This window comes from Nipponia nippon, unplaced genomic scaffold (assembly GCF_047370975.1).
Source record: "Nipponia nippon isolate SJK-2023a ecotype South Korea unplaced genomic scaffold, ASM4737097v1 scaffold_1, whole genome shotgun sequence".
Taxonomy (NCBI): Eukaryota; Metazoa; Chordata; class Aves; order Pelecaniformes; family Threskiornithidae; genus Nipponia; species Nipponia nippon.
This window is the reverse complement of record NW_028262290.1, coordinates 108,827,529-108,842,926: the sequence shown is the minus strand read 5'-3', so window position 1 is coordinate 108,842,926 and position 15,398 is coordinate 108,827,529. Positions and strand designations below refer to the sequence as shown.

Here is a 15,398-nt window from a genome sequence, read left to right as displayed (position 1 = left end):
AACATTGGACAGGGAATTTAAGGGAAAATACTTCAGAGAAGTAAATGAATATTTATTTCCAGCAGAATGATTTCTTTAAAGACAAAAATCAAAATTATGCAGGCTTTTTTTTGTTTCAAAAAGAATCACTTTGAAGGTAAAATATACCTACCCAAAGCAATTAAGATGAGAAGAAGAAAGATAGAGAAAAAGAATACTCCAAGGGCCAAGTATGTAGGACTGAAAGAACTACTCAGTCAAAGTATAATCATCCATTTTCCCCTGAATTATATTTATTTAATACGAACATAAAGGTGTGCAGAAGAGGTGAATGGGTTACAGGAGAAGGTAAAATAAAAGCTCTAAAATGTTGTTCTTTGGAAAGCATCACCACTATCAAAGAGAACTGCTTGCTGCAAGTCAGATTTCTGTTTGAATTCAAGACTAAGTTGTGCATGGCTCTGTGATAAACTACTAGAAGAGAAATAGAAGATTATAGAAGGAATACTTCTACAACAGTTAATAGTGCTTGACAGACTCCAGTCTTGGTTTTAGCAGTTGTAGATCTCAGCCATCAAACTTCTCACAGGTGACAAAGGAAGAAATTTTAAGTTAACTTTTACTTTACAGTCTTCCTCTCCAACTCTGGTCTTTAATTTGAAGGACAGGAGGAAGCTGAGCTTTCCCTGGCCTCCATCATATGCTTGCCATGAGATGAAAAACAAAATATGTATCAGATTGCGCTGTATGACCACAATTATTCATAAGTTTGTAAGTGCTACCAAATACCTGTCTCATTCACTTGCCCCAAGAGTCAGCTTTATTCATTTATTTGCTTTTATTAAACTATTTATTTATGAATTCTCGCTTAAAACAGCTGAAAATCCTAAAGACGAGCACAAAGGATCCTTAATAACCTCAGATTAGAGTGTTCCATGGTTTCACTACAAAAATGAGAAACCACTTGAATGCAATATTTTGCATCACAACTCCAGCTCAACACTTCTGGGGCAGAAACCTGGGATATTTTACAATTTTAAATGCCATTACAGAAAACAAGAACATATTCTCCTTTCAGTCACATTTCCTCACCTAGCACATAGATTTATAGATAATCTCTGTACTTGCCTTTGGTCGTGTATGATGCCCTGACGTTAATTTAGAAATAATTCAGAAAGAAAAGTAGACTTCCTATTTTATTACCCATCTCCCTTCACAAAGCAAACACGTTTCCTCTAAGGCCTCACAAGAAGAACGAAGAGGACGTACTTTGTTTCAGCTCCTGGTGTGAGGCATCAGATGTTCCTCTAGTCAACCCTTGCTGGGGGCACAGCAAGTTTTTTCAGAGGCTGCATCAAAGGCCTAGCTCTGACGGATGCATAAAATAAGACACACTGAGAGCAAAGCTTTCAAGAGGAAAAAAGACCAATGGGCTTAAGGAAAAAAGGTATTTCAGGTTACCTGTGTGTTTTTAAAAATTGTAGCTGGGAATAAAAATTAAAGATAATGTGGAAAAAATATTATACTACCTGCCACAGGTCGTTTAAGTACCATGCACCGGGCAGGCAGTTACTTCAGTAACTGAACAGATCCCATTCCTCCATATTTTACTTTCATTGAGAAGAGATGACTTCAAGTTTGTTGTTAACGTACCTGTCCTGGCTTCCTTCTGTGACGTGATAGAGACGATTGGCACCTCCATCAGCACAAGCTCTCAGTGCAGCTGCAAGTGAAGAAACAGAACATCAACGTATTGGCATTATAAACAAAAACACACGACCAGTTACTCCATTACTGACATTTCTGTGTAAACTCATTCATTGCAGAGCAGGGAACAAACTTGAGATCTCATATGGCTTTTAGCTTCCCATACTTGACTATTTCCCTTGTTTCTCTAAACAGACATTTGAACCGGTTTTATCAGACTAGTGCCAATCTTCACCTGTCTGTGCCACTGTACTTTCCAAATAGCTTATTTCTATCTACCCTAACCTACTGCCCAGTCAGCTGAAACTACATGGGGGGGCAAATAGTCAAAACCTGAAAAGGGCCCATCCTCCATGTATGGGCATGTACTTGTCTAAATAAGTGGGAACTTGCACCTTAAACCTAACAATCTTCTCACCCAGGCAAAAAGTTCACAATGGGGGCTCTATAATGACCTGCATAAAAACTGGGGGGGAATAGTTAGGCATGACAATACCTGTTTTCTCTTTTTTCCTCTCCTATGACACAAAAGTGATAACTGTACTACAGTTCCTCCACAGACTGTTCGAATCATCTGATATAAAGCAGGTGGGTTAGGTCTTGGCTTGAAATCTTGAACGTTCCGGGTACAAAAGGAATAAAATCTCAATAATTTCCAGTGCTTCCACATAACTTGAGGACGGCAAAGGGCACACACCAGTCATTTCAATTGATTTAAACAAGCACAGACATGCTGTTCTCTTTTGATCCTTTTGTTTATATAGACTTAAGTCAGAGAAAAGAGAAAAGTCTAACACTACTATTACAAAATCAGATATAAATTGGTATATTTTATTCATAAGCATCCCTAATAATCATCATTTAACTAATACACAGTTCTTTCATGAGATCTTTTAAATATGATAAGCTATTAAAGATTGAAAATGACCATCTTGTCTTAGCAGTCTTTATCAGTTTTGCTCCAAGATGCACAAGTCAGATAACCACAGCACGCAAGATAAAAGAAGCTGTCACTTCTACACTAGAGCAGAGCATTCCTTCCAGGTCTGCAGGCAAAGAGAGACCGTCTGGTAGACCTGAGAGGGCTGAAAGTCAAGAGGATCGGGGGGAAGAGGGGAAAGGGAAAAAAGAGGAGAGACAAAGGAAAGGAACAGGCTGCCCATGTTTTGGAAAAAAAAGGCATAAACAATCAGATCGGGCACTACCAGCTGCTGAGAATCCAGTTTTCAGCTAAAGCCGCTTTGCTTTGGCATTTATTTCTCAGTCAGAACCACCTCTCAGCAGTGATACAAACCTACATTTTTCCTTTTGGCACTCATTATTAGGTGGGCAATCCGCCTCTCCCCCTAGCTTAGCCATCAACTTAGCCAGCCTATACAAATGGGGACAACAGTTCATATCTCTACATCTGCTCTCATCTTTAAGCCATTCTTATTTGGCTGCTGAACTCCCACCACAGGGAATGTTCTGTATGGGTATATCCACCACGCAGTACCATGCGACCTCGGCTGAGGATTTTTGGAAAAAAAAAAAAAAAAAAAAAAAAAAGAAGAAAGCAGGGCAGCACAAAAGCTACCAGTTCATCACAGGTAGCTTTGGGTACAGCAGCTTTTCTCCTGCGGGCAGCAAGAATGTGCAGGGCAGGAGAACGAGCATTGCACTCCTCAGTATCTCTTCTAGCACTGCTTCTGCTCCAGCGAGCCCTGTTCTCTCTTGTCCATAGTATTACAGTACCCACTATGGTAAGCACTGCCTCTCTCAGCCTTCTTGTGCAGACCGTGCTCTTCTCTGTCTCCTTATCCTACTTCGCCCACTCCGTCCAGCCACTATCCAAACCCATATTAACAAGCCAAGGTCAAGCAGATTCGATCCTGACAAATCTTATTAGCTGAGATCATTTCTAATTTATGGTAGCTGGCCAGCCACTTACCATGGTGATTCACTGCTTCAGGCTCTTGCCAGGTTCCTCATCCATCCTCATGAATATAAACATCACAAGACAAGAAGAACAACCTTTTTTGCCCACTGTGTCCGACTGGAAACTTTTAACTTCTCCTCTCACTCGAGGTTACAACTGAAACTGGATTAATGTAATTCCTTTCACCTGGGCATATTTGTTCTCTCCGAGAGCTCAGCTCACAAAGAATTTAGTAATGGCCCATTGCAAGAAGAGTGTGTAATATCTGTCCTTATATTAGCTAACCTGTCCGTTGGTTTATTTAGCAGATATAAGGCATCTAAGCAAGGCCTAGGACCTAAGCAATTACAGAATCTCTTCTCTCCCCTTGAGCTACAAAAGCAATTAATCAGCTAAGACACTACAACCAGAACTGTAAGAAGGCTGCAGAAAAATTATTTTCTAACTTTGGGTGCAGAACCTGCCTAAAGGATGCTTCCTGGGCCAAAGACAGCCCCAGCTTTTTCCTTCTGAGAACAGTGATTTTTACATCTATTCTCCCATATTTTGAACAAATAAGTGGCTTGTGACTTCTGGGAAAAAAAAAGAAGGGATGAGATACAGAAAAAGAGAGATGAAAGAGTCTATTATCTGTCCCAATTATTTTCAGACAGCCAGAGCCTTAACTATTGTAAATTGTCTCAATGGACTTACCACAAGTGAAGCCTGGCCTAAGATCTCTTCACCTGATCTTATTATTTTAAAACAACATGACCAAAACCCTAAAACAGACTAAGTATTACAAAGCAAAACAGTCTTCAATCAGTCTGGTACATGTAAAACTACTGAGATTCTCCCAAAGACCTGAAGGTGCCTAAGTAACAGGTCTATAACACTTGTATGCTGTCCACATGGACATGCGGCTACTATGTGATATCTCAAATCAAAATAATTGCCTTATACAACGGCAATTTCAAGCTGTCCCCCACATATTTATTCTTAGAAATAAGAATAAGTAATTAAAAAAAAATTCGACAGCATTATAAAGTTATTTAGAGAAACTATTTATGAGGTACTGATCCTTTACCAGCAAGTTAATGACTTACACTGGAATGAACCAAAGCCCCAGGTGCTTTAAGTAACTAGCAGGTAATTAACTGATTGGCTGGAGGCCAGTAAATCATATTATTTCTACAGCTATGAACCAAGTTTTGCTTGATAAAAGGTAATGATATGTATTAGCTGGAAGAACATATATCATTATTATCTGGAAGTGTTTAAGGAGATGGTCAGCAATTCTAAGCTTACAATTCATATGGAAAATTCTCTATGAAAAGACAACAGGAACTGATTTGATACAGTGCCTTTTCTATTAGAGACAAAATTGCTTTACAAACAACAATTTGGCCAAGGTGCGGCACAGCAACCATGTAGGCAAATCTAGCAGTCTCTAGGCACTTTGCAACAGCTCACACAAAACCTCATTAATTATTTCAGCAGAAACTGAAGGACCTGAACAAGATCAGGGCTTTGTTTTGCTTGGCATAGCGAAAACAGAGAGACCTTCTTCCAAGAAGTTTACAATTTAACCAGCTGAAAAAAAACAAATTAAAAGGTGGGAAGTGACACAGAGGGATGAAGTGCTAATGGTCACACACGAGTCAAAGACAATTTATCTTCCAGGGCGACCAAAATGGACGGTAGGGCTTGCAGAAGGAAGAATAACTGAAGTGGTCAGGCAGAACACAGAAAGTCTTGCACACACCTTCTCTTCTGACCCAAAGGTTACTATCCCATTATTGGAGACCCCTCAAACTTGCCAGGTGTGCTGCACAAGGAAGTACTCTCTAGCTTATGTATGTCAGAAAGAACTAAGTCAGTAAAGACATTATCTAAAGGCTTTTAGTTAATCCTGCCTCTGTGAGCTGAGCCAGACAAAGGAATGGTCATCCAAGTAGCTCACTGAGCTCTGATGGTTCAGGAGGACCAACACCTCCAGCAAAGATGCTGTGATATGCAATTGGGAGCAGCGGCTTTTTCAGCCGGCACAACTGGAAGCAGAGGAGACCCGTGCCCTCTGCCACCCTGCTCAGCTGGAGAGCCCCACGTATTGTTTCATGCCTTTGCCATTAGAAGAGACGACACTAAGAGGACAAGGGCGCGAGTGCGCGGCAGCACTAGCTCAGTGTGAGAATCTGCACTCCTTAGCATTACCACAAATTACCACCTTTCTAACCTGAATATTCTCTGTTAAGCTCCACTCCTCAGATATAGCTCCGTCTGTCAAATTACCACCTTTTCTATCTGTCAAATTCCTTTCTGATGTAACTCCAGTCTCATTCGGTGAACTAGGGAATGGAGACATAACCAAAAAATCAGCTGTCTCATTGTGCTGCTTAGTGGAAAAGTACAGAAGAGGGAAGTCAATGCCACTGCCAGTAATTGCTACCCAAGTTACTGGGAGCAGCATATGTTCAGTCCAGTAGTGTTTGATATTACAGCAAGAGTGACTACCCTTCCGCTCCCGCTATGCTGAGGAAGAGTTACGTCAAGAGCATATTATCAGCCCATGACATCTCTGAAAGGGTTTCTCATAGGCAATGTGAATGAAGAAACCAAAGTCTTTTTGAGCAATGTCCTTCATTTTAAATGGCGTCTTTTCTGCTAGGAACCAGTGAACTATTTCCTTTTAGTGATGCAAGTTGAGAGCCCAATATTAGGGCTAATTATCAGTGAATATGTTTTTACAAAAATTATTCTAACACAACAAAAATAATGGAAACAATTTATATTACACTTATATTTACTCTTTTGGTAACTATAAATAACTTCCTGTCACTGCGAGACAGGACACGAACAGCACATCAAACACAAAAAGGAAGGTCTTGGCTCTGAGCTAACTAGTCCTGAAGCTTTTTGCACAAGAGAAGCAAGTATTTTATCACACCTTCAATAGCCCTGCAAATTCAGGTGGGGGAAAAGACTCTACAGAACAGATACAATTCTTGCAGACTAAGATGAGGGCATGAAAAGGGAATACATTTGTACACAGTTCCAATAGCTGGGGAAGAAAAGCATAACTTTATTATTATTATTCCTATTGTATTATTCCTTGCAATTAGCATGTAAAATATTTTTTCTTTTTTCAACCAGATCTTGAAATTAATCTATGTTTTTGCCTGAATTCAAATTTATGACAACTCCCCTTAAACCGCCTTAGTATATCCCCTCTGTTCCTTTTCTAATTTTACACAACTTCTTCTAGGTATGCAATCTGTTTCCCTCATTCATTTATTGATTCAGTAACCTGGTAACCATAATTAACCTGCCAGCATAGTCTACACATAAGAGAACCCTGCTTAATTAATGACTTGGAGTGCTGGTAGTAATATGTAAGTGATAATATATGGTAGATATGCAGAGAATTGCTTGGTTTGCTTGATACATTTGGCTAACACATTTTTGTTGCCGCATTAATAAAAAATACCAGTTACCAGCAACAAAATGCATAATCTGTATTTATGTGCTTTCTCTTTTTCTCCTGTGTCCTGCAGAAACTGCAAAAACATATTTAACCAATCCACGGCTTTGTCTGGCTGCAGATTGCTAGCTAGGGGATCTATTTGCATCTCAAACTATCCCCTCCCACCCATGTGTTTCTACCGTGTTATCAGGACTGTACGCAACTACTATTATATACCAAGTACAGTGCACTGCAGACATCTCTCTTCTGGTCATCTGCAGCTCTGTTTAGCAAATCACCTGCCAGTCCATAACAGTTTTCTGCTTTGCAGTTGGACACTGGTCTTGCCAAGAGGCTTTTTAACTATTTAAAATAGGTCTACCCTTAATTTGTCTAAAACGGAAAAGGCTTAGCTCCTGTCACCGGTATTTTAAATTTGCAGCAGTGCACAAGGCTTTAAATAAGCACGGTGAAGAATGTCACCTGCTCTCAGGATATTCTGTGGTTCCAAATGAAATTAAAGAGATACACAGGTGCTTTCTAAGCTGCTGCTATAGGTGCACATCATGCTGCTATAATCGCCAGTAGCAAGAGCAGTCAGCCTTCTGTGGTAGTACTCGGGACTTTCTAGGATTGAGCCCGTTCTTAGGAATTTCACCCAAAATTCCTCCTTTTTTTGCTCTTTTTTTCTGCCATTGCTGATTCACAATTTTTCATGCGTGCTTCCAGACCAGGAACAAATTTTCGTCTTACAAATGCTGCAAAGAAAACAATGGTTGCTATGCTTAAATTGTCTGTGTGCCCAAGAGAGGCCCGTCAGCTACAAATGTCTCAGACCTGACTTCTCTACCACCTGTATCACACAAAGAACATAGAAGCCCAGTAGTCCTCGTGTAAACAGATCACCAACACCGGAGCTGGCAGCCTGCTTCCGTATGGACTGGATTATGGATCTCGGATGAAAAACTACTGCACATCTAGTAAGGTATGTTTCCTACGAAACTGCTGCGCTTCTTTAATCACTCTGCCTCGAGCTGTAAACGTCCCAGAGATCTCAGCTAAGCAGAGGCAGGATTCATTAAGCAATTAAATATGAGAATACAAGGAAGGAACCAATGTGCTGAATTAGAAAACACTATTCTTTTCTCAGCGCGTTGATTCAATATTGAGCAAAAGCCACACAGATAACATGTCTCTCTAAAAAGTTCACACAAAAATGAAACACGGGGAAAATTAAACAATTTCTTACACAGACAAAAACCTTCCCTGAATTTTAGCCAAAAACTAAGCCACGCAGCCACCAAAAAAAGATCCTTCTTCAAAAAAAAAAAAAAATCCTAAAAAATTTAAAATCTTAATGCTCACTTTGAGGAAAAAAAAAAAGGAATAAAAGAATAGATCAACTCTTTTAAAAACAAATTCATAAGTACCAAAAAGCACAACCGCAAGCAAAAAAATCTGAGTATCAGTAAACGTAGTAGGAGTAATGTGCTGTCAGAGATAGAGGCAGGAGAGCAACTGTGTTTTCACTAGACTGAGTTTCTGGACTGTCTTCAGGTACTCTTCCACTCAGAGTTCATTACAATGATTCATATTCAAGGCTGCTGGGTTTGGAGTAATCTCTTGTCAGGTGTTAGATTTAATATTCCTACAACCCTCGCTTAGGATATGATTTTCTCTTCTCTTTCCTGTCATTCTTCTCCCGTTCTGTCAAACCCGGGCGCCCTGGCATTCGCCGCGCTGCCTTACGCCCAGCGCTGTAACAGGCTCCGCAAGCGGGAGCAGCCCCGTGCATGTCACAGAGAAAACCAGGAGGAAAGAGCCCAAACATAAAACAACATATTTGCTGCCATCATTTCGACCTTTTCATGACAAGGCTAGGTGGCTTGATGCCACTGGGAGAAGAATCAGGAAGAAGTTTATTCTTTCCATTTTCTCCTTTTTTTTTGCTCTCTGTTTGAAAATTGCCAGCTAAAGCAATAATGTAACATTTAATCAGCTTTTTTTGTTTTCCCTGAGCACACATCTATTATTACCAGGTAAGAGTAAAAAGACACTGATGAGGGCACACACCAAAAAAAAGCGAAAAACGCACTAAAGTACATAATGTTAATCCTGACTTTTTTCCTGATAAACTATTTGTTTTTAATGTCTTTAAAGAATAATTTGTCAAACCAAAGGTCCTCAAAAATCAAACAAGCTGCTGAAACACAGGCAAGAGATCTTACTTGTTTCTTAAATCCTGTCTTTTCCAGAGTGAGAAGGAATCCAAGCTCTCTACAGTCATATATTTGCATCTTATTGACGGCTGGCCTCTGACACCAGGAATTCCCAGGAGATTCACAAGCCCTTCCCGGAGCGCCACGCACCAGCCCTGGGGCTGGGTTGGATCCTGGTTTGCAGACTAACACGCAACTGCCCTGGAGCTTGTTCCCGACTGCGGCTCTTCCCCAGAGGACGTGCAATCCGTAACCAAAATCTCTCATCCAAATGTCGCCTATGTAATCCCCATCGCTGATAAAGGATCTGCTGAGTCTCAAACGTTAAACCCCTACAGACACCATGACGACTGTCCTTCAAATAACACACCCCATCAGGCTGCCTTTCAAACACCATCTTCTTTCGTTGCTTCCTAAATACAAAGCGCCTCACTAACAAACCTTCACTACAACCTGTCTACTGGTATCCTACACCTAAAACAAACACATACATCAAAATATAATTGAAGGTAAAGTAACTGAAAGAGCACGCAGCTAGCTTTTTTCTCCATCCATTACTTGGTTATCAAGTGAAATGGAGAGGCTTCCACATCAATTTTATTTCTGAAGTTTTTAAATTACATTGTTTAATAATTCAGCATAACGTGCACCGACTTCAAGGATTGAATGCAACTTTTTATTTCTTCATTTCATACTTTCCATGGCTGCAACATTGATTTCTGACGCAAGGAAGATAAACAGCTACAAACATGATGGAATACTCCAACTGCCTGCAATTTTAATTGCCAGTCAGCATTGTTATCAGGCAAACTTTTGTACCAACCTGACTCTATTCCTACATGGAAAAAAACTGTCAAAAAAAAAAAATCACCTTTATTAGCATTAAAACATACGCATTTGCACAAAGGATCAGACTGGAAAGAGAAAAAAAGCTCTATTTTTAATCTGGCATTGCTGATTCAATGCCAGCAGCAACCTGCGTGCAATCAGTGAGCAGGACGTGGGGCAGGTGGGGAGGGAATACGCAGAAGAGGGTGGTCAGCTGTGCCACGATAGCAAAGAAGGGGAAATAATCTCCTACTGCTACTGGCCACCAGCAACACCATGTTCCTCATCGCAGCCAGAGTCAGTGCTCCTATCTTTTCTGCTTCCACTGAGCAATATGCATTAATAATTCAAGCCAACCTGCAAGTGTAAAGCAATGAGTGTGATAAGTTCATATTCATGTCTATGATTAAATATTTTCAGCTAACACATTTATATTTCAAATTGTTTGCCTAAATTGGATTTGCAGTAGCCTGCAACTCATCAAAAAAATTAATCACACGCTTATTTTAACTAGCACAAAATATATTAATTCTCATGTTACTAAAACACACACTGTTCCTTAGCAGCCTGGAATAGATTTCCACACAAACATTTTATATCATAGTCTAACAAAAACTTTTGTGCGTCAAGGAAATTTCAGAACTCATAAAAGTCAGAAACTCCAACTTTGTTAAAAGACAACTAGAATATTGCAATGCATAAATTTCTGAACTAATCAAACTTGCACCAACATCTTCTTGAAAAACTATTTAAACTATTAAAAAGAATAATCTTGCTCTAAAAGTTGTTTGGAAATAAGTATCAAAAAGAGGGACAAACAAGGAAATTAAGATGGTAAATACAATTTCCTAATGCATGTGGAACTGCTCTTTATAATGTATTTTCTAATGTCTTGATAATATACAGCTACCCTATGTTCATGCTACATAGTCTTGTGTATAGATCATTTCCCCTACTCTTAACAGATAAAATGTTCAACAGGTTTTCAAGCAAACAGTAATAACAGTAAACTTTTAAAAACAGCACCAGGAGAAATGGTCAAAAAAAAAAAAGGGAAGTATTCCATTTGAACAAAAAAAAGGTTTTATGGTGCATTCTTTAAAGGCACCGTAAGCCAATTTAATTTGAGAAATGAGTGCATCTTCTGAAACTAGACCAAATTAAGTGAATACTTCAAAACAGTTTAAGCCAGTATCTTGGAATTACTTGTCTGAAACGTTGGAAGCAGATAATATCATTCCTTCATTTCTGACAGTTTCACCCCTTTGTATCTGACTGACCCCCACATCTTTTCCATTCTCTTAACTCTCAGATTTGGGCAGTGGTAAGCTACAGGGGAAATTTCCCCAAGAAACTGGAAATATAACATTAGCTATGAAGTAGACTTGATCTTAGCTGCTTTATTTCGTATTTGGAATAGCTACAAGTACATACACACTGGCATTTGTACCAATTTAAACCAGAATGGTTCCATGGAAGCAGTGGATTTGGGCTGCTATTACTCTGGTACTGCCACCTAAATACAGCTCTAAGAACGAACCCGAACACAGTTTTGCTATTATGATGTATTGCTCCTTTCAGGAGGAGAAGAGTTTTGTCTGCCTGCACCGGGACTAATCTTGTATCCCAAAAATCTTGCTACTCAAAATAAATCTTAAATTGAAATAATATTCTTGCTAGGGCACTTACTTTTTTCCTAAATTTTCCAATGGTCAAGAAAGAAGGTCAGCTAGTACACGTTAGCACACAGATACAACAGATCAGATCTACGGTATACTTTTGTCAAACATATGTTTCTCTTATTCTTCGTATTTGAAAAAAGTAGAAAAAAAACGTAATGAAGGACAAAATATGATATCTGCATTTTTAAAATAAAAGGTGTTGAGTTAACATTTTCAAAAGAAATAATCACCAATGGCAATCATTTTTTGCAAGTTTTTAGTTATCTTGATAAAACGATACATTAAATCACCACAGGACACAAAGTTTATTTGGACAGGCAGAACTGGCTACAAACCATGCTAGAAACCCTAATTCTGAATTCTCATCTGAATTCTCTTACATAAAGCAAATGCAAACACAACACTGTTCTGAAAAAAGTATCAACATCTATATGCAAACAGTCTAGTTATGAATGAAGATGGCACAGCAGTAGTTTCCCAGTTCATAAAAGTGATGAAGAAACAAGTACATCGATTTCAAAATGTCCCTTTAATGAGGCTATAAGAGAACCTTAAGATAAAATTCCAAATAAAAATATTTGTAGGAGGCAATCTGAAGTTTACTGAACAAAACTGAATGTATGTTCTCAAGGGGAATAAGCTTCTGTGTGACAACTCTCCTCATAGCAAGGCTGCAAACAGAATCAGGCTGAACGCATAATACACGACCTGTGTATCATCCACGACGTGCCCATGGGAAAAACACCAGGCTGTATCAGTGTTCAAGGTGTCTTCTATTCCTCCCTCTGAGATAAGAAAAAATCCACCACCATCTGCCTTTTGCTGAGAACTTTCACTGAAAATTTTATATTCAGGTTCTCCTGAGGATACGCACTTACGACACAGCTTTCCAGATGACAGTGCAGCTGAGAAATATAATGCCATTAGTTCACAAAAGTCCTGAGATGATCCATATCTAAGTCATCCCTGAAACAGGGAAAGTAGATGCAAAGACAAAAGCTTTGTGTGCCTGCTATATGAGGACCCAATTCAATGCCTAAATGAGTCAGCAGTTTTATGCAAAGCTAATGAGGACATGAAAACCCAATGGGCAGCAGCAAAACACAAGATTGAAACTGTAAAATTATAAATTTACTGGAGGTAAATCCAGCCCTTGAGAAGGTTTTTAATACAGGGAAGTCCATAATTTAATACTATGTTTTGGGGAATATGGTGTTTGGATATTATTTAGAAAGCCACCCAGTTAGTAACGCATGTAGTATCAGTAAAACATCAGATCTCTCTAGCCAGTTTGCTCTCCCACGGAAAATGCTGAAGTGCTAAAACCTTAGTTTTTACGTTCTTCCACAAGAAGGCGTGATGGGAAAGGCAACCGAGAGAATGCTGTTCACCTACTGGCCTCAGGTAACTTGTCTAAGGTAATCCATTTATAGATCTTCGTGTTAAGCAGACACAGCTCTTGTTCTCTGCCTCTGAAACAGCATCATGGGCAGTTCCCTAAGGCCTCCTAAAGGGGGAAAGACTTAAAGAGAATGGAAAAGTAAAGCCTCAGCAAGGACTTCCATCCCCAAATTTTGGACTGCTCAGTGGTTTTGGAAAACTTGCAAGCTTCTGGATTTTTCAAAAACTATTTTTACTAACACATTTCTACATAGCTCATTTCCAGTTACAAAGATGATCAGTACATTGCAGATGATTTTTATCAAAACGCTACAGAACTGTTGCCGCAGGCCTTCAGTTTCAATGTGTTACAAAGATAAATAGCCCCAGAAGTGCAAAACGAAAGAACTTTTTCCTCTCATTTGGGTCCATATTTCTCATTTTGAAGAAGAGAGACTGGATTTAAGCATATATTAAAGTCTGAAGTTCAGAAGTGAATTCATGGAAACTGGGTAGGAACTCCTTGTTTTGTTTAAATTGCTTCCTGCATTCTTTCCCCTTTTAAATTAATGCTAATATGGAAGCATTTTGCCATCCCTTGATCATAAGCCAAACCATTTAATCTTTATTGAATATAAAGATTGTCCCGTTCTTTGCGGCCATTTTCTCCTTGTAGTTTAAACCAGTGCATGCAATAAACAGAACGTTAGATTTAGCACACGTGAGCTTATTCTGAGAGCCTGCTTTAAGAACACATTCCCAGTGAAACAAACAAGCAAAACCAAGGCACAGTCTTGTTCCAATGGTAATACATTACGCATTGTATAGTGTTGCTCTTTGTTCTCAAACTAGTTCAGTGAAAAAAACCCCCGAAGAACTATACAGTAGCTGTGAATCTTATTATAGCAAGCGTTCCTTTTCAGTGTTGCTACTTAATTGGAAATTATCACCCTTTTAAATTTTCCATAGAAACACGGCTTACAAGTGTGGGAGAAAAAATTATCCTAAGTATATCCAATATATCTTTATCTAAATCAGCCAAGTGTTGGCCAAAAAGAATATCAATATTCTATTAAATTTACAAGCTCTGTCCATATAAACACTTCATTATCAGCGACAGAAAATATTAGAAGGCAGGATGTTCAAATGTGATTTGAGTCACTGCACCAATCCCATGCTACCCTATCTTCCAGATGTGCTGGAGATTCCAGATTAGTACACAACATTTTCATTTAAAGTAGTGTGTTCCTGCACTTGGCCTGGTTTAAATCAGTATTGCTAGTGAAGAGCTGGTAAAATGTTAAAAAAGACCTTTTACTTGTTTCATCTTTATTTCATCTTTCATAAGCCCTTGGAGCCTACAGTATTATTAGCTATTGGGCTTTGAAGCACAGGAATTACACAGAAGTCAGTCTTTTCACCAGGCTCTTATCTCCCTATTTTAAAAGAAGAGAACTCCTATCTTCCCCAGATGCTCAGTTCTCTCTCCTTCTATTCATCCGTTCTTGACCAGGTCCTCTGCTAGCTCCCCTTGGTCCATACAGGGGAATTCCCAGACAGGAACCTTACATGTTGGATGTTAGAGAGAGGGGCTTTTTTTACAAAACACAAAAAACACCACCAAAAAACCCAGCAGAACAAACACGTATTAGTGTGTAAGGAAGGACTTCTCTCAATTCACCAAAAATATTTATTTCCTCGCTACTTTTTACTAGTTTACTTCCAAATGTCGGTGTTGGTCATGCATTAGCTAAGACACCCGAGGTCAAGTTCAATCGGCCCACTTCAACAACAAATATTTAGAGCAGGATCCTCCCTCTTAAAAGGTCTAGTGAAAGGAAAACAATTTCTCTTACTCTTGATTTGATAATTCATGACTAAGCCCCTAAGGCAGATAGCTGTCCTTCTGCAGTGTGAAACACCCAACACCGGGAAACTGTTTTCCCTAGCAATGAACAGGAACAGCAATGCCCTAATTTCACACATGACACTGTCATGCAAACCTGGAAAGACATCTCTGAATCCTTGATTCATAAGACACTACATGGTACATCTGTACCATAAAGACAGCAAGCGTAGTTTTGCCAATGAAGAAAAAGATCTGCTGTTGCTGTGCTTAACCTGCACAAGGCCTTGACACCTGCTTGAAACAGTCACCGAGCTTTAATGGATTTTGTAATTTGGCAGGTTTTTTTTGCTTAAAGATGCAATGATTTCTCTGAGAAAGATGAAAAGCTGATCAA

At 39.2% G+C, this 15,398-nt stretch overlaps 1 protein-coding gene across 12 annotated transcripts in view; it reads right to left on the bottom strand.

Annotated features, from left to right (window-relative positions):
• TPK1 (thiamin pyrophosphokinase 1) overlaps positions 1 to 15,398 on the bottom strand; it is a 306,307-nt gene that overhangs the window by 190,668 nt on the left and 100,241 nt on the right. For all 12 annotated transcript variants that reach the window (XR_015706569.1, XR_015706568.1, XR_015706576.1 and 9 more), the window contains one exon: positions 1,633 to 1,702. Coding sequence is in view for 8 of the 12 variants with exons in the window: in XM_087766426.1 (XP_087622552.1) it covers positions 1,633 to 1,702 (70 nt within the window). In the remaining 4 variants the exon portion in view is untranslated. The remainder of the gene's footprint in view (positions 1 to 1,632; positions 1,703 to 15,398) is intronic.